Source organism: Oncorhynchus nerka, linkage group LG23 (genome assembly GCF_034236695.1).
Source record: "Oncorhynchus nerka isolate Pitt River linkage group LG23, Oner_Uvic_2.0, whole genome shotgun sequence".
NCBI lineage: Eukaryota > Metazoa > Chordata > Actinopteri > Salmoniformes > Salmonidae > Oncorhynchus > Oncorhynchus nerka.
The window spans coordinates 18,209,262-18,228,695 of record NC_088418.1 but is presented as its reverse complement, the minus strand read 5'-3'; the positions used below and the strand labels follow the sequence as shown (position 1 = coordinate 18,228,695).

The window sequence follows — 19,434 nt, the reverse complement described above, 5'->3', positions numbered from 1 at the left end:
GCCTTGGCAAGGTCGATGAAGACGGCTGCACAGTACTGTCTTTTATCGATGGCGGTTATGATATCGTTTAGTACCTTGAGTGTGGCTGAGGTCCACCCGTGACCGGCTCGGAAACCAGATTGCATAGCGGAGAAGGTACGGTGGGATTCGAGATGGTCAGTGACCTGTTTGTTGACTTGGCTTTCGAAGACCTTAGATAGGCAGGGCAGAATGGATATAGGTCTGTAACAGTTTGGGTCCAGGGTGTCTCCCCCTTTGAAGAGGGGGATGACTACGGCAGCTTTCCAATCCTTGGGGATCTCAGACGATATGAAAGAGAGGTTGAACAGGCTGGTAATAGGGGTTGCGACAATGGCGGCGGATAGTTTCAGAAATAGAGGGTCCAGATTGTCAAGCCCAGCTGATTTATACGGGTCCAGGTTTTGCAGCTCTTTCAGAACATCTGCTATCTGGATTTGGGTAAAGGAGAACCTGGAGAGGCTTGGGCGAGGAGCTGCGGGGGGTGGAGCTGTTGGCCGAGGTAGGAGTAGCCAGGCGGAAGGCATGGCCAGCCGTTGAGAAATGCTTGTTGAAGTTTTCGATAATCATGGATTTATCGGTGGTGACCGTGTTCCCTAGCCTCAGTGCAGTGGGCAGCTGGGAGGAGGTGCTCTTGTTCTCCATGAACTTCACAGTGTCCCAGAACTTTTTGGAGTTGGAGCTACAGGATGCAAACTTCTGCCTGAAGAAGCTGGCCTTAGCTTTCCTGACTGACTGCGTGTATTGGTTCCTGACTTCCCTGAACAGTTGCATATCGCGGGGACTATTCGATGCTATTGCAGTCCGCCACAGGATGTTTTTGTGCTGGTCGAGGGCAGTCAGGTCTGGAGTGAACCAAGGGCTGTATCTGTTCTTAGTTCTGCATTTTTTGAACGGAGCATGCTTATCTAAAATGGTGAGGAAGTTACTCTTAAAGAATGACCAGGCATCCTCAACTGACGGGATGAGGTCAATGTCCTTCCAGGATACCCGGGCCAGGTCGATTAGAAAGGCCTGCTCACAGAAGTGTTTTAGAGAGCGTTTGACAGAGATGAGGGGTGGTCGTTTGACTGCGGCACCGTAGCGGATACAGGCAATGAGGCAGTGATCGCTGAGATCCTGGTTGAAGACAGCGGAGGTGTATTTGGAGGGCCAGTTGGTCAGGATGACGTCTATGAGGGTGCCCTTGCTTACAGAGTTAGGGTTGTACCTGGTGGGTTCCTTGATGATTTGTGTGAGATTGAGGGCATCTAGCTTAGATTGTAGGACTGCCGGGGTGTTAAGCATATCCCAGTTTAGGTCACCTAACAGAACAAACTCTGAAGCTAGATGGGGGGCAATCAATTCACAAATGGTGTCCAGGGCACAGCTGGGAGCTGAGGGGGGTCGGTAGCAGGCGGCAACAGTGAGAGACTTATTTCTGGAGAGAGTAATTTTCAGAATTAGTAGTTCGAACTGTTTGAGTATGGACCTGGAAAGTATGACATTACTTTGCAGGCTATCTCTGCAGTAGACTGCAACTCCTCCCCCTTTGGCAGTTCTATCTTGACGAAAGATGTTATAGTTGGATATGGAAATCTCTGAAATTTTGGTGGCCTTCCTGAGCCAGGATTCAGACACGGCAAGGACATCAGGGTTAGCAGAGTGTGCTAAAGCAGTGAGTAAAACAAACTTAGGGAGGAGGCTTCTGATGTTGACATGCATGAAACCAAGGCTTTTTCGATCACAGAAGTCAACAAATGAGGGTGCCTGGGGACATGCAGGGCCTGGGTTTACCTCCACATCACCCGCGGAACAGAGAAGGAGTAGTATGAGGGTGCGGCTAAAGGCTATCAAAACTGGTCGCCTAGAGCGTTGGGGACAGAGAATAAGAGGAGCAGGTTTCTGGGCATGGTATAATATATTCAGGGCATAATGCGCAGACAGGGGTATGGTGGGGTGTGGGTACAGCGGAGGTAAGCCCAGGCACTGGGTGATGATGAGAGAGGTTGTATCTCTGGACATGCTGGTTGTAATGGGTGAGGTCACCGCATATGTGGGAGGTGGGACAAAGGAGGTATCAGGGGTATGAGGAGTGGGACTAGGGGCTCCATTGTGAACTAAAACAATGATAACTAACCTGAGCAACAGTATACAAGGCATATTGACATTTGAGAGAGACATACAGCGAGGCATACAGTAATCACAGGTGTTGAATTGGGAAAGCTAGCTAAAACAGTAGGTGAGACAACAGCTAATCAGCTAGCACAACAACAGCAGGTAAAATGGCGTTGACTAGGCAACGGGGCCGACAGATAAAACAAACAAGCAGAATGGAGTACCGTGATTAATGGACAGTCCAGCGTGCATCAGCTATGTAGCCAAGTGATCAGTGTCCAGGGGGCAGCGGTGGATGGGGCAGGGGAGCTGGACTGGCAAGTGTTATCCAGGTAAAAAAACTAACAATGACTAAATAGCTTGTAGCTAGTTAGCTGGTTAGCTTCTGGAGGTTCTTGAGTGTGTTCTAAAAATTAAAAATAATAGCGATTCCGTATCACATTGGGTGAGGCAGGTTTCCGGAAGGTATAAACTAATTTTAAAGAAAATCGGGAAGAGATAGAAAGTACATATGGGCCACTGAGTGTTTGGGACGCGGCGATGCAGACGGTTAGCAGGCCTGTGCTAACAAGCTAAGAGTTAGCAGGCCGGGGTAAACAAGGTAGTAGTTAGCGGACCTGGGCTAAACAAGCTAGCAGTTAGCAGGTTGAATTAGCAGGCAAGGAGATAGCGAGGGCTAGAGAGTTAGCTTTTGGGGGACGTCGCGATGGGGTGAGTCTGTTTATTCCTCTTCATGCGGTGACATCGATAGACCGGTCGTGGGACCGGGTATTGTAGCCCAGGAGTATGCTACGGTGGCAGCACAGGGGCTCTGGCCGGGCTAGCTTCAAGCTACGTGGGTGGAAACGCTAGCCAGGAGTAATCAACCAGGGTTGTGGTTTAGCTCGATAGCTAGTTGTGAAGATCCAGCTGAAAAAAAAATTCAGTTTGCGGTGGGAATCCGGGGATAAAAAATAAATAGGTCCGTTATGCTCTGGTTAGCGTCGCGTTGTTCGAACTGGCGAGAGCTTTCCGAGCTAAAGGTTAGCTGATGACCGGTTAGCTGAAGACCGCTAGCATAGCTGGTGGTTAGCTGGCTAGCTTCAGTTGAGGGGTTCCGGTTCCGAAGTAAATATAAATACTTTAGGAAAAAGTAGCTACATTGGGTGAGGCGGGTTGCAGGAGAGTATTTGGAAGCTTAGGTTTAGCAAAATGATTTTTAAAGATATGCGAAGAAAAAAAATGTAAAACGAAAAAGAGACGATATATACAGAGAGACGATACGACAGGACGACTTACTGCTACGCCATCTATAAAAAGTGATTGAGTAGGCTGCATAGATTTCATGACTAGAAGCTCAAAAGACGAAAACGTTGTTGTTGTTTTTTGTAAATTGAAATTTGCTATCGTAAATGTTAGCAACACCTCTGCCTTTGCGGGTTGCTTGGGGGATATGGTCACTAGTGTAACCAGAAGGTGAGGCCTCATTTAACATAGTACATTCATCAGGCTTAAGCCATGTTTCAGTCAGGCCAATCACATCAAGATTATGGTCAGTGATTAGTTCATTGACCATAACTGCCTTTGAAGTGAGGGATCTAACATTAAGTAGCCCTATTTTGAGATGTCAGGTATCACAATCTCTTTCAATAATGGCAGGAATGGAGGAGGTCTTTATCCTAGTGAGATTGCTAAGGCAAACACCGCCATGTTTAGTTTTGCCCAACCTAGGTTGAGGCCCAGACACGGTCTTAATGGGGATAGCTGAGCTGACTACATTGACTGTGCTAGTGGTAGACTCCACTATGCTGGCAGGCTGGCTAACAGCCTGCTGCCTGGCCTGCACCCTATTTGATTGTGGAGCTAGAGGAGTTAGAGCCCTGTCTATGTTGGTGGATAAGATGAGAGCCCCCCTCCAGCTAGGATGGAGTCTGTCACTCCTCAGTAGGCCAGGCTTGGTCCTGTTTGTGGGTGAGTCCCACAAAGAGGGCCAATTATCTACAAATTCTATCTTTTGGGAGGGGCAGAAAACATTTTTCAATCAACGATTGAGTTGTGAGACTCTGCTGTAGATCTCATCACTAACCCTAACTGGGAGGTGGCCAGAGACAATTACTCGATGCTGACACATCTTTCTAGCTGATTTACAGGCTGAAGCTATGTTACGCTTGGTGACCTCTGTTCCCGGGATTCTTCCGAATGCATTGAGGAGTACACCACATCAGTCACTGGCTTCATCAATAAGTGCATTGACGATGTCATCCCCACAGCGACTGTATGTACATACCCCAACCAGAAGCCATGGCTTACAGGAAACATCTGCACTGAACTAAAGGGTAGAGCTGCCGCTTTCAAGGAGCGGGACTTTAACCCGGAAGCTTATAAGAAATCCCACTATGCCCTCTGACGAACCATCAAACAGGCAAAGCATCAATAAAGGACTAAGACTGAATCATACTGCACCAGCTCCGATACTCATCGGATGCGGCAGGGCTTGCAAACTATTACAGACGACAAAGGGAAGCACAGACGAGAGCTGCCCAGTGACCCGGGCCCACCTCATTGCCTGTATCCGCTATGGATCCGCAGTCAAACGACCACCCCTCATCACTGTCAAACGCTCCCTAAAAAAACTCTGAGAGCAGGCCTTTCTAATCGACCTCGCCCGGGTATCCTGGAAGGATATTGACCTCATTCCGTCAGTTGAGGATGCCTGGTCATTCTTTAAAAGGAACTTCCTCACCATTTTAAGCATGCTCCGTTCAAAAAATGCAGAACTAAGAACAAATATAGCCCTTGGTTCACTCCAGACCTGACTGCCCTCGACCAGCACAAAAACATCATGTGGCGGACTGCAATAGCCTCGAATAGTCCCCGCGATATGAACCAATACACACAGTCAGTCAGGAAAGCAAAGGCCAGCTTCTTCAGGCAGAAATTTGCATCCTGTAGCTCTAACTCCAAAAGGTTCTGGGACACTGTAAAGTCCATGGAGAACAAGAGCACCATATCATAACCGCCATCGATAAAAGACATTACCTAGGTACATCTACAAGTACCTAGGTGTCTGGCTAGACTGTAAACTCTCCTTCCAGACTCATATCAAACATCTCCAATCTAAAATCAAATCTAGAGTCGGCTTTCTATTCGGCAACAAAGTCTCCTTCACTCACGCCGCCACACTTACCCTAGTAAAACTGACTATCCTATTGATCCTCGACTTCAGCGATGTCATCTACAAAATAGCTTCCAATACTCTACTCAGCAAACTGGATGCAATTTATCACAGTGCCATCCGTTTTGTTACTAAAGCACCTTATACCACCCACCACTGCGACCTGTATGCTCTTGTCGGCTGGCCCTCGCTACATATTCGTCGCCAGACCCACTGGCTCCAGGTCATCTACAAGTCCATGCTAGGTAAAGCTCTGACTTATCTCAGTTCACTGGTCACGATGGCAACACCCACCCGTAGCACGCGCTCCAGCAGGTGTATCTCACTGATCATCCCTAAAGCCAACACCTCATTTGGCCGCCTTTTTTCGTTCCAGTTCTCTGCTGCCTGTGACTGGAACGAATTGCAAAAATCACTGAAGTTGGAGACTTATCTCCCTCACCAACTTCAAACATCTGCTATCTGAGCAGCTAACCGATCGCTGCAGCTGTACATAGTCTATCGGTAAATAGCCCACCCAATTTACCTACCTCATACCCATACTGTTTATATTTATTTACTTTTCTGCTCTTTTGCACACCAGTATCTCTACCTGTACATGACCATCTGATCATTTATCACTCCAGTGTTAATCTGCAAAATTGTAATTATTTGCTTACCTCCTCATGCCTTTTGCAGACAATGTATATAGAATCTTTTTTTCTTTTTTTACTGTGTTATTGACTTGTTAATTGTTTACTCCATGTGTAACTCTGTGTTGTTGTCTGTTCACACTGATATGCTTTATCTTGGCCAGGTCGCAGTTGTAAATGAGAACTTGTTCTCAACTAGCCTACCTGGTTAAATAAAGGTGAAATAAAAAAATAAAAAATGAAAGACAAATTACTTCTAAGCTTGCTTCGAGGCAAGAAACTCTGAAACATGCATGAGAGCATCAGCTGTTCCGGATGACTGCGTGATCACACTCTCTGTAACATTCCACGGGGCCAGATGGATTACCAGGACATGTACTCCAAGCATGCACTGACCAACTGGCAAGTGTCATCACTGACATTTTCAACATGTTCCTGACTGAGTTTGCAATACTAACAATACTAACATGTTTCAAGCAGACCACCAAGTGCTTTGAAAGGCTGGTCATGGCTCACATCAACACCATTATCCCAGAAACCCTAGACCCACTCCAATTTGCATACCGCCCCAACAGATCCACAGATGATACAATCTCTATTGCACTCCACACCACCCTTTCCCACCTGGACAAAAGGAACAAGTATGTGAGAATGATATTCATTGACTACAGCTCAGCGTTCAACACCATAGTGCCCTCAAAGCTCATCACTAAGCTAAGGACCCTGAGACTAAACACCTCCCTCTGTAACTGGATCCTGGACTTCCTTACGGGCCACCCCAGGTGGTAAGGGTATCCACCACGCTGATCATCAACACGGGGGCCCCTCAGGGGTGTCTGCTCAGTCCCCTCCTGTACCCCCTGTTCACTCATGACTGCATGGCCAGGCACGACTCCAACGCCATCATTAAGTTTGTCGATGACACAACAGTGGTAGGCCTGATCAGCAACAACAATGAGACAGCCTATAGGGAGGAGGTCAGAGACCTGGCCGTTTGGTGCCAGGACAACAACCTCTCCCTCAACGAGATCAAGACAAAGGAGGTGATTGTGACTACAGGAAAAGGAGAACCGAGCACGCCCCCATTCTCATCGAGGGGACTGTAGTGGCGCAGGTTGAGAACTTCAAGTTCCTTGGTGTCCACATCACGAACAAGCTATCATGGTCCAAACACACCAAGACAGTTGTGGAGAGGGCACAACAAAACCTATTCCCCCTCAGGAGACTGAAAAGATTCGGGTCCTCAGATCCTCAAAAGGTGCTACATCTGTACCATCGAGAGCAACCTGACTGGTTGCATCACTGCCTGGTATGGCAACTGCTCAGCCTCCGACTGCAATGCACTACAGAGGGTATTGCGAACAGCCCAGTATATCACTATTGCCAAGCTTCCTGCCATCCATGCGGTGTCAGAAGAAGGCCCTAAAAATTGTCCAAGACTTCAGCCACCCTAGTCATAGACTGTTCTCTTTGCTAATGCACGGCAAGCGGTACCTGTAGCTCCAAGTCTGGGTCCAAAAGACATCTTATCAGCTTCTACCCCCAAGCCATAAGACTCCTGAACAGCTAATAATATGTCTACCCAGACTATTTGCATTGTCCCTCCCCCTCTTTTATGCTGCTGCTACTCTCTGTTTATTTTTTAAAAGTACTTATCATTCTTTTACGTCAGACTTATATTTCTTAAATCTGCATTGTTGGTTAAGGACTTGTAAGCATTTCACTGTAAGGTCTACCTACACCTGTTGTATTCGGCGCATAAGACAAATACAATACAATAGTTCTCTTTAGAAATTTTCTATCAATTTTCCAAAATGTTTAAAAAACAGTTTTCGGTTTGTCATTATTGGGTATTGTGTGTAGATTGAATTTGTTTTCGTTAATCTATTTTAGAACAAGGCTGTAACTTAACAAAATGTGGAAAAAGTCAAGTCAGGGTCTGAATACTTTCCTAAGGCACTGTACGTATCATACCCCCCCAAAAAGGATAACCTCCCCTGTTATTGTAATGGTGAGAGGTTAGCATGTCTTGGGGGTATGATATTTGTGCGTCTGTAACTTTCTCACTCATCATTATTATGGACTCATTTAGGATTATCTGTAATCATGGTAGCATCCACATTAATGTAGAAGTGTTTAGAAACATATTTTATTATTATTTACAATAAAATTGACTCCAAAATATTAACACTTCATTTCTATTGGGCACAAACAAAAACAAACAGCAAATGCATCCAAGAAGTTAGTACAGTCACATGCTTGATTTAATCAGGAATATGGGACCAAATACTACACTTTTGGCTCCTTTAATACACATACTGTATAAGTGAATTTGTTCCAATACCTTTGGTCCCCTAAAATAGTGGGAATATGTACAAAAAGTGCTGTAATTTCTAAACTTGCTATAGATGAAATTACCCTCAAATTAAAGCTAACAGTCTGCACTTTAATATCATAGTCATTGTACAGAGCCTCTATATATTGATCTCTCTCTATATACGTATATCTCAATATATATGAATCTTTCACTATATAGATGTCAATATATATGGATCTCTCTCTATATATGTGCCTCTGTCACAGTTACATCTAGAAATCATTTGCAGAACAGGAAGCTAAACTAAGCATGCAGTTCTGGATAGTTCACCAGACACTAATAAGGACTAAAAAGCATCAATATTGATTCTCCATGGAAACATCTTTTTAATCCAGGATTAGGCATAATCTGTGTCTGGGAAGCCAACTCTCTGTATGAAACCCCCTCAAATGTTGTATTCAGTCCCTTTACTGTATGTTTTAGTTTGACTTCCATGGATATTATTCCACTCAAGTCCAAAAAGAAAGAGCTATGAACATCATTAATGCTCAAAATGCATCTTAAATGCAGCTGTGGAGACCGTAACCATAGTTACACGACAAAGAACATTACAAGGTCCCGCTGATGGTTTCTCAGGGCCCTCGGCAGCTTTCGGCAAATACGTAGCGAGCAAAATCCATTTGGAATCGGTTTGTCTGAAATGAGGTATTTTTCTATGCCTCAATGTTTGTCTGGTCAATTCAATGTTTGTCTGGTCAGTCCATTATGCTATCAGTGGGTTTTGTTAATAATCTTTGAAAACTTCCTCTGAGAAAAAAACTGCAAACCACAGAGTTAGAAAATGGAATGCTACAAGAGGATAAGTGATGCTATTGTTTTGGTTTTCTCAGTGCCACTCTCTCCAGACCTACATGCAATGCCATGATTATTCAGTACCCTTCTGAAGACTTGTGTTAGCTCCCGAGCCAGTGCCTAGGCTTCTGCTCAGTGGGCTAACAGAGTTGTGTGGCGCGCAGGAGACCAGAAGTCAAACCCCAACCAGTCATATGTTAAACAGAAGCATTCATTAGCGTGTAATAAACTGAGTTTAAAAAAACAGTGTCTCAATAGTGTAGACCCGAATGACCTAAAATAATGCATGAATTCATCTTGATGCAAAACAGATCTTCATCCACCATTTTTGGCAGTTTCCATTCTAAGTGAGATGTCTGGTATGCATATGCATATGCATCTGGTTTGCATATGGATGATTAATTAGGGAACATATGGAAAGCGTTGGTGATATTGCTTTATTCTTTGGTCTACTTTAAAATGATGCATGGTAAGGCATGCTGTGGCACGTTTTGATTTCACACATCCGATGTGCTTGGTTATGTTTGCAGACACAGGGAGGCATGAAGAGCAACACGGACAGGTTCAGTCATACAAGGCCAAAGCAAGCTGTTTTTTCCAGGAGGCTGCTGACAGGAGGACGGTTTATAATAATGTCTGGAATGAAGCAAGTGGAATGGCATCCAACACATGGAAACCATGTGTTTGATTTATTTGATACCATTCCACCCATTCCGCTCCAGCCTTTACCACGAGCCCGTCCTCCCCAGTTAATGTGCCAGCAACCTCCTGTGCTGGTTTTGCGCTAACCCTAACCCTAACCCTAACCCATCATTACAGAACATGAGGTACATGTTTTCTCCATGTTTTCTTTGTGGTAACAGGGTTATTTTGGTTGCTTATTCTGTATCAGATAATGTGTATTCATTAAGGATCCTCATTACTCTTCCTGGGGTCCAGCAACATACCACATACTGTAATGTGATGATGGTGATAAGGTTCGTTGTAGCTGAGTCGGTAGAGCACGGCAGTTGCAATGCCAAGAAACGTGGGTTCGATTCCAACCACACGTGAAATGTATTTTGACTTTTTTGTTCATTTAGCAGACACTCTTATCCAGAGCGACATACAAGTTAAGTGCCTTGCTCAAGGGCACGTCAACAGAGCTTTCACCTAGTCTGCTTGGGGAATCGAACCAGCAACCTTTTACTTACTGGTCCAACGCTCTTAAATGCTAGGCTTCCTGCCACCGGGTATACACGTATGACTGTAAGTCGATTGGAGAGCAGCGTCTGCTAAATGGCATGTATCATATATAATGTGGACCTTCAGTTACCTGACTATATTAAAAGGAAGATAACAGCTGTGTGTTCTTCACATGTAGCCTATATAATATGCAACCAGATTCCACCTGAAATACATCCTCCTTAAAAAAAAATGTCTTAATTACTTTTTATGATTTAAATACAATCAGGATGTGTTTCTTTTTTAATAGAAGAAGGCTGTTTTGTATTCCTGGTGAGGCGGTCGCCACGACACATTGATTTAATTCAGAGTTCAAACGTGCTTTCACTGACCTCTAGATGCAGATTCCCTGATGGGTTGTCCCCCACTAGCTTTCAACTTCCACCACCCACACACACACTGTTTGCATAAGGAACATTTGCACAATGTCTTGATTGTCCCCCTGACCTGACATGTTTAAAATAAAATATTCTCACTAAGGTAGACTTGTGTGTTTTTAGTTTGAGGCCATGCAAACCTTGCATGTATAGATTTATTTAGCATGAAAAAACGGACAAATAGAATATTAAATAAAAAGGGATTTTTGAATGTGTTCAAATTTTATTACTGAATTGATTACACATTGTGCATAACGTCCTAATGTTCCAGATAGCAGCAAGGCTAAGTGCACATTATTGCTTTAAATACCGGTAGTCTATCTATGTACTTTTAATTTGTGTAGAGAAAATTACTAGTTCGAACTGAATAGAGTAGCCTTGCCTCTCTGTCTAATTGACCCAGTCAGAACCATAGAATAACATGAAATTATAGGTTCTCTATGGCATTATAGGTTATTTATGTAATTATAGGTCTTCTATGGTCAGACACTTGTCACTGTAGTGTAAAGAGTAGTTTCTCCCCAGTACCTCCACTCAGTGGTCTCCCCCTTAGTCCCTCCCTGGTTAAAGGCTGACAGATATACCCGAACCATTCCCTCCACCAACCCCCCTTAAGGCCTTCTATAACACACTCTCCATCACCACGCATCATCATGTTATCCAAAGCAACTTACAGCCACTCGTGCATACATTTTACATATGGGTGACCTCAGAACTTGAACCCACTAACCTAGCATTACAAGCAGCACACTCTACCAACTGAGCCACAAAGGGCCACAACTGATACTGCCCAAGTGGTGGCCAGCAATGCAAACATCCACTTTGCCCAGTGCCACTATTGAGAACCCCGTGCTGGAAATCTCAGGAATGTGTTCCAAATGGCACCCTACTTCCTACATGTTGCACTACTTTTGACCAGAGCCCTGTAGGGACATAGCACAATATAGGGAATAGGGTTCCATTGGGATGCAGAATTGGACAGAGCAGGGAGGCTTAAATCCCTCTTCTTTATTTTGAATTATGAGGTGTTGTACTTTTTGCTTATTTGGTTTCTCCAGATACAGTATACATATTTCTCAGTATTTGAATGATGCTACAAATTTCACAGTGATTTTGACGCAAATACATTTTTATGTACACTTATTTCGGTCAGCCACATTTAAAGTATGTTCTCTTCATGCAGCACAGTCCTTAAACAACACAGTAGTATCCTTTATCTTGCTGCTGTAGGCTGGTAAATATAGCGTGTAGTGTTACATCACTGTTATAACTCAGTAGCTCGGTCAAGGAGAAGAATGACCAAGCAGGCTCAGAGTCATCAGCAGCCTCCGAGATTACTCCTCACGTCCCTGCAAACCACTTCACCTCCCCGCAAACCACCTCAAACCACATCACACAACGGACAGAGGGGACGGGCCACACATAAATATCTGCTTTCTGGGGACATGTGCGATGATCTTGCATACATGAAATGTGGCATGATATGCAGCTAGACTATAGGCTATAGCAGGGTTCCCCAAATGGCGGCCCGTGTGCCGATTTTGTTCCCCCCCAAGTTTTCTCAGCAAAACAAATGTAATAATATACATATCCTATATACACTATCGTTCAAAAGTTTCGGGTCACTTAGAAATGTCCTTGTTTTTGGAAGAAAAGCACATTTTCTCTCCATTAAAATAACATCAAATTGATCAGAAATACAGTGTAGACATTGTTAATATTGTAAATGGGTATTGTAGCTGAAATGGCTGATTTTTAATGGAATATCTACATAGGCGTACAGAGGCCAATTATCAGCAAACATCACTCCTGTGTTCCAATGGCACGTTGTGTTAGCTAATCCAAGTTGATCATTTTAAAAGGCTAATTGATCATTAAAAAATCCTTTTGCAATTATGTTAGCAGAGCTGAAAACTTTTGTTCTGATTAAAGAAGGAATAAAACGGGCCTTCTTTAGACTAGTTGAGTATCTGGAGCATCAGCATTTGTAGGTTCGATTACAGGAACAAAATGGCCAGAAACAAAGCACTTTCTTCTGAAACTCGTCAGTCTATTCTTGTTCTAAGAATTTAAGGCTATTCCATGCGGGAAATTGTCAAGAAACTGAAGATCTCATACAACGCTGTGTGCTACTCCCTTAACAGAACAGCGCAAACTGTCTCTAACCAGAATAGAAAGAGGAGTGGGAGGCCCCGGTACACACCTGAGCAAGAGGACAAGTACATTAGAGTGTCTAGTTTGAGAAACAGAAGCCTCACAAGTCCTCAACTGGCAGCTTCATTAAATAGTACCTGTAAAACACCAGTCTCAACGTCAACAGTGAAGAGGCGACTCCGGGATGCTGGCCTTCTCAGCAGAGTTCCTCTGTCCAGTGTCTGTTCTTTTGCCCATTTTAATCTTACATTTTTTGGCCAGACTGAGATATGGCTTTTTTTTTGCAACTCTGCCTGAAAGGGTTCTTTGAATGTCCCCATAGGAGAACCCTTTGAAGAAACCTTTTTGGTTCCAGGTAGAACCCTTTTGGTTTCTGGTAGATGAGCCCTTCCCACAGAGAGTTCTACATGGAACCCAAAAGGGTTCTACATGGAACCAAAAAGGGTTCTCCTACTGGGACAGCTGAAGAACCCTTTTTGGAAACTTTTTTTCTAAGAGTGTGCATCCCACCTCTGTGTGTTGGGGAGCAAAAGGATTACAAACTACCCACATTAGAGCAGTCAGTACAATTATCCATGCAGTATAGCCTACATTGTGAAATTCTGTGACAGGATATATCTGTGAATATTTATGGTCAACATGAACCCACAGAAGTGTTTACATATGTAACAGCCTTCTTTATGGTAAGGCAGGCAAATGAGGAGCCGTTTGAGAACATCTGTCAGGCCTAATTAGCTTGAGGACAGGAGAATCACATGGGGCGATCCATAGCTTCTGTATTGGGCCTCTCAACTGGCAGATGCTGTACATGTATCTCAACAGAAATGTGCTAGGCTGTTCCAATATGGACACCGTACAACCAGAATGTTTTATACGTGAGTACATGAATACAGAATGGGATGATGAGGGTTATGCCATGTACAGGGCTTACTGGGTTATATCATGTACAGGCCTTTCTTACTGGGTTATACCATGTGCAGGCCGTTATACTATGGGGCGGCAGGTAGCCTAGTGGTTCGAGTGTTGAACTAGTATCCGCAAGATCAAATCCCTGAGCTGACAAAGTAAAAAATCTGTTGTTCTGCCCCTCAACAAGGCAGTTAACCCACTGTTCCTAGGCTGTCATTGAAAATAATTTGTTCTTAACTGACTTGCCTAGTTCAATAAAGATCAAATAAAAGGCCTTTCTGGGTTATACCATGTACAGACCTTTCTTACTGGGTTATGCCATGTGCAGGCCTTTCTTACTGGGTTATACCATGTACAGACCTTTCTTACTGGGTTATACCATGTACAGACCTTTCTTACTGGGTTATACCATGTACAGACCTTTCTTACTGGGTTATACCATGTACAGACCTTTCTTACTGGGTTATACCATGTGCAGACCTTTCTTACTGGGTTATACCATGTGCAGGCATTTCTTCCTGCAAATGGCAGTGTAAATGTTTGTTTTTATTGTAAAGTACAAGATAGTTGCTGATGCGATTATGATATATGGCATAGGCCCAAGCAAGCACTGTCATAAAAAATGTACGCTTACGCTGAGCAATTATAATTTTCCAAAACGCAAAGATGTTCGGTGCTGAACAATTTGGCACTACCTATGCTGCACCACTAAGGCATAAAAAAGGCTTGTGGTTTGGACGTTATAGTACACTTACACTTCTGTTGGAACTGGCTGCCAACACAATGGATTGTGGGAAAGACAGTACCACCATGAGAACAACAAAAGAGAAAAACGGAAGGAATTGTACAAACACTATTTTCACAGCTGAGGTGTTTTGTGTGAACGTACTATACAATTTATTTGACAAATTTGAACAAAAATGGTCTCAATGACAAATGATTGGACAGTCATTTTGAACTACCATCCGGTGTATTTTGGAGAGTCTGTAGCTGTGAGGCTTGCATGGATCCAATGCTGTTTGTCCATCAAGGTTTTCCAAGCCACATGGGTCTATGTTTGTTCCTTGAATAATTGGATAATGACAAGACTGTAGACGATTTTACATGGGTCCTGTTGGATAGAAACAGCAGCAATACATCCAAGTCTTCTGGACTCAATTAGCCTTTTCCCTCCACAGTCTTATCTGTCACTATGGTAACCTCTTTATTTCTCTCTCTTTCTTTGCAGGCTGTTGAAACCAACCTGGCTTCCAAGGACAGTCACTGGGTATTTGTCAATGAGGTAAGAGAAGATGAGAGTATTTATGTTGATGCTGCTGATAAATCTCTCTCTCTCTCTCTCTCTCGCTTCTTTCTCAATAACTATCTCTTTCTCCTAACTCCTATCTTTGCATTTCCTCTACACTGAGTATAGAAAACATTAGGAGAACCTGCTCTTTCCATTACGTAGACTGACCAGGTGAATCCAGGTGAAAGCTGTGATCCCTTATTGATGTCACTTGTTAAATCCACTTCAATCGGTGTAGATGAAGAGGAGGAGACAGGTTAAATAATGATTTTTAAACCTTGAGACAATCAGAGGGTGAATGGGCAAGACAAAATATGTAAGTGTCTTTGAACTGGATATGGTTGTAGGAGTCAGGCGCACCGGTTTGAGTGTATCAAGAACTCCAATGCTGCTGTGTTTTTCACACTCAATAGAATGATCCAACACCCAAAGGACATCCAGACAACTTGACACAACTGTGGGAAGCATTGGAGTCAACATGGGCCAGCATCCCTGTGGAACGTGTTCGACACCTTGTTGAGTCCATGCCCTGACGAATTGATCCTGTCCTGAGGGCAAAAGGGGGTGCAAATCCATATTAATAAGGTGTTCCTAATGTTTTGTACACTCAGTGTATATACCCACAACAACTGTGCGATGCCAATAACAGTGAGTTGACGATCAAGGGAACTGCTTGACGCATTGAGTAGATCAGTAGTCGCTCACAGTTCTACAGCACCTTGCATTGCGTGTGTCTCACATCCTTCAGTCACTCTGCACACTGATAGAGCTCTAACAAAATATGTACTCATTGTTTGATACAACAAAACTCCTCCACCATTATGAAGATGTGGCCAAAATGGCATTTGAAACTCCCTAATAAGAAAGAGACATGACAGTTCCAATTTAGTTCATTATTTCCTTGATCGATTTCCACATCATAGATTTCTCTCTGGACCCAACTATAATTGTACTTACGTGTTCTCTCGTTACAAGCGTTGCCAACTGGCTAAGAATTCCTCAAAGTTTCCTCTCTGTTGTTTCAATTTCAATATGCCTGAGTCTCCCACATCCACTTCAGACATCTTTTAAGCATTTGCAGTTTTGTAAAAACACTTCTCATTTTATAGATGATAAATGGCAAACTGTCATCTCTTTAACCAATTTTCTAATTTTGCTCCTATGAGTGCATCCAAAATGGCAGTATTTTCCCTATATTGTGTACTACTTTTGACCAGAGGCCTATGGGCCCTGGGTCCAGGTCAAAAGTAGTACTCGATAGGGATTAGGGTGCCATTTGGGACTCAACCCTAGGTCTTAGCCATAGACATAGTCTGGGTCTCTGTACCACCAGGACGCCACACGTAGTTTTCTGCAGTAGCTGTGCCCGAAGCAGAGTCAGACAGTGGCCCTGTCCCAATAGCCATACTAGCTTACTAAATAGTATGTGAAAAAGTAACATTTTGTAGTGTGTGAAATTTTGAAAGTAGTACTCCAAATGCATTATTTAACCTCTTGCTTCTACTTGGGACGCTTGCGTCCCAACTAGAGCTCTGGAAATGCAAATGCGCTACGCTAAATGCTAATAGTATTAGTTAAAACTCAAAAGTTCATTAAAATACACATGCAGGGTATCAAATTAAAGCTACACTCGTTGTGAATCCAGGCAACAAGTCAGATTTTTAAAATGCTTTTCGGCGACAGCATGAGAAGCTATTATCTGATAGCATGCACCAATACACTACAACACAAAAGCATAGCAGGGGACGTAAACAAAATAATTAGCATTTCGGCGTTACACAAACCGCACAATAAAATAGAAAACAGTCATTACCTTTCACCATATTCTTTGTTGGCACTCCTAGATGTCCCATAAACACTATTGGGTCTTTATTTCGATTAAATCGGGCCATATAAAGCCAAGATATCGTTATATGTAGACTGTGTGATAAACGAAAAAAACAGCGATTTCACAACGTAACGTCATTTTTTTAAATTCAAAAAGTAGACGATAAACTTTCACAAAACACTTAGAAATACGTTTGTAATGCTACTTTAGGTATTAGTAAACGTTAATAAGCGATAAAAATCATCCTTAGGCGATGTAAAAATCATTAGCTGTCGTCTTGGAAAAAATTTCACGAGAGAGCTCTTCCGGAATGATCTGGGCGGAGACCGAAGGTAAGTGGTGCCCCTGTTTCGGTTCAACCAAGAATCAAAGATGATTCAATTCACAAGACTCTAGACAACATGGGGATGCTGTGGGAGTTGAATGCTCGGTCTTATCTAATTCGGCTCACTGTTAACAATTGCTGGAAGTGGCGCAAGGATATTTATTTCCATTTTCTGTGATCAGGTTTTCCTGCGCTTTCCGATGTAACGCACGTTATGTTATAGCCACAGTCGTGATTTAACCAGTTTTAAAAACGTCCGAGGGTTTCCTATCCACACATTCTAACCATATGAACGTACTATATTCCTGGCATGAGTAGCAGGGCGCTGAAATGTTGCGCGATTTTTAACAAAATGTTCAAAAAAGTAGAGGGTAGGAGCAACAGGTTAATGCGCAATCGCGCTGACTCCCGCCATTCGTTTATTTTGGTAGAGCATGCCAATATATCTGATTATCAGATTATCAGAGTCAGAAAAGATGAGTGAATTCTACTAGATCAAACACTGAAATTAGTATGCAGTTTAAGAATGTAGTACACTAGCATTAGTATTCGGATGCGGCCAACGTCTCAAAGACATCTACCCAGGTCTCAGTGTGTCTGCTCTAACACTGTGCTGATGTAAACAACCCTGCCCTTTAATCCAGCCTGTTCATTGGAGGCCAATTAAAAGTAGCAGGGTCTGCTCAGAATGCAGCCAGGCAGCAGTAGAGAGAGTTGATGAGGGTTTGAGAGTACTGTAGCTGCAGGTGTACTGGCCTCCTGTGGAGCTGGAGCTGCCTCGCCCAGACTGCCCAATGGCGGGCAGAGAGCCGTGGTTGTTGTGATGTCACAGCCTACCAGAGATAAGTCTTATTTATTATTATGAGTGTTCTTAATGTTCGCTGATGCCGGGAAAGTGGGAATGGGGGGGGGGGGGGAGGGAGATGACGCAGCGGCAGATGGTGCTTTAATCGATTTTGTGTTTGTGTGTTGCCAGTTGTATAAAACGAAGGAAGACGTCGTGCTGGTTTGTGTTGCTGAGTGATTTGGCTGTCACTTAGGTCTACATATGGCATGGTATATTATACAGTGTTATGTTGTGTTTCCATTAAGCTAATTTTGTGTATGTTAGTATACTCCAGTTATTGTCATTGTGAGCCCGCATCAGAAATGGGTGAAGCGTCTTCTGTACATCATCTGAAAATATAACGAGGAGGAATTCTTTCTGTGCTTTTTATCAACTCAAATATATTTTCAAGGTAACAATCCAAGTTCATGAATAATTTAATGAACACATGAAAATTACATTTTATTTTGTTGGTCTTATCTCTCTTCTCTTTGTGAAATATTCCTTTACATGAAATGTGTTGGAAGATGAATCCAGGGGCATTTTACTTATATAAGTACTATCTATGTCTGCAGTCTAGAATAGATATTCTGCTCTTTGAAACCCCACATACACGTCAATGTTAGAGAGAAAGATAATACAATTCTTGTTCAGTGTCGGTGGATATACAATAACAGTCAAAAGTTTGGACACACCTACTCATTCAAGGATTTTTCTTTATTTTTACTATTTTCTACATTGTAGAATAATAGTGAAGACATCAAAACTATGAAATAACACATATGGAATCATGTAGTAACCAAAAAAAGTGTTATATATTTTATATATTCACAGACTTCAAGTAACAGACACATCTCAACATCAACTGTTCAGATGAGACTGCGTGAATCAGGCCTTCCATGGTTGATTTGCTGCAAAGAAAGCAGTACTAAAGGACACCAATAATAAGAAGAGAATTGCTTGGACCAAGAAACACAAGCAATGGACATTAGACTGGTGGAAATCTGTCCTTTGGTCCAAATTTGAGAGTTTTGGTTCCAACCACCATGCCTTTGTGAAACGCAGAGTAGGTGAACGGATGATCTCCTCATGTGTGGTTCCCACCATGAAGCATGGAGGAGGAGGTGTGAGGGTGTGGGGGTGCTTTGTTGGTGACACTGTCAGTGATTTATTTAGAATTCAAGGCACACTTAACCAGCATGGCTACCACAGGAATACGCCATACCATCTGGTTTGCGCCTAGTGGGACTATCATTTATATTTCAACAGGACAATGACCCAACACATCTCCAGGCTGTGTAAGGGCTATTTCACAAAGAAGTGAAGTGATGCAGTGCTGCATCAGATGACATGGCCTCCACAATCATCCAACCTCAACCCAATTGGGATGGTTTGGGATGAGATGGACCGCAGAGTGAAGGAAAAGCAGCCAA

General features: G+C 43.2%; 1 protein-coding gene across 1 annotated transcript in view; it reads left to right on the top strand.

Moving 5' to 3' along the window:
• LOC115106389 (glutamate receptor ionotropic, delta-1-like) overlaps positions 1-19,434 on the top strand; it is a 159,072-nt gene that overhangs the window by 69,932 nt on the left and 69,706 nt on the right. The window contains exon 2 of the mRNA XM_029629070.2: positions 14,963-15,016. Coding sequence (XP_029484930.2) covers positions 14,963-15,016 — 54 coding nt within the window. The remainder of the gene's footprint in view (positions 1-14,962; positions 15,017-19,434) is intronic.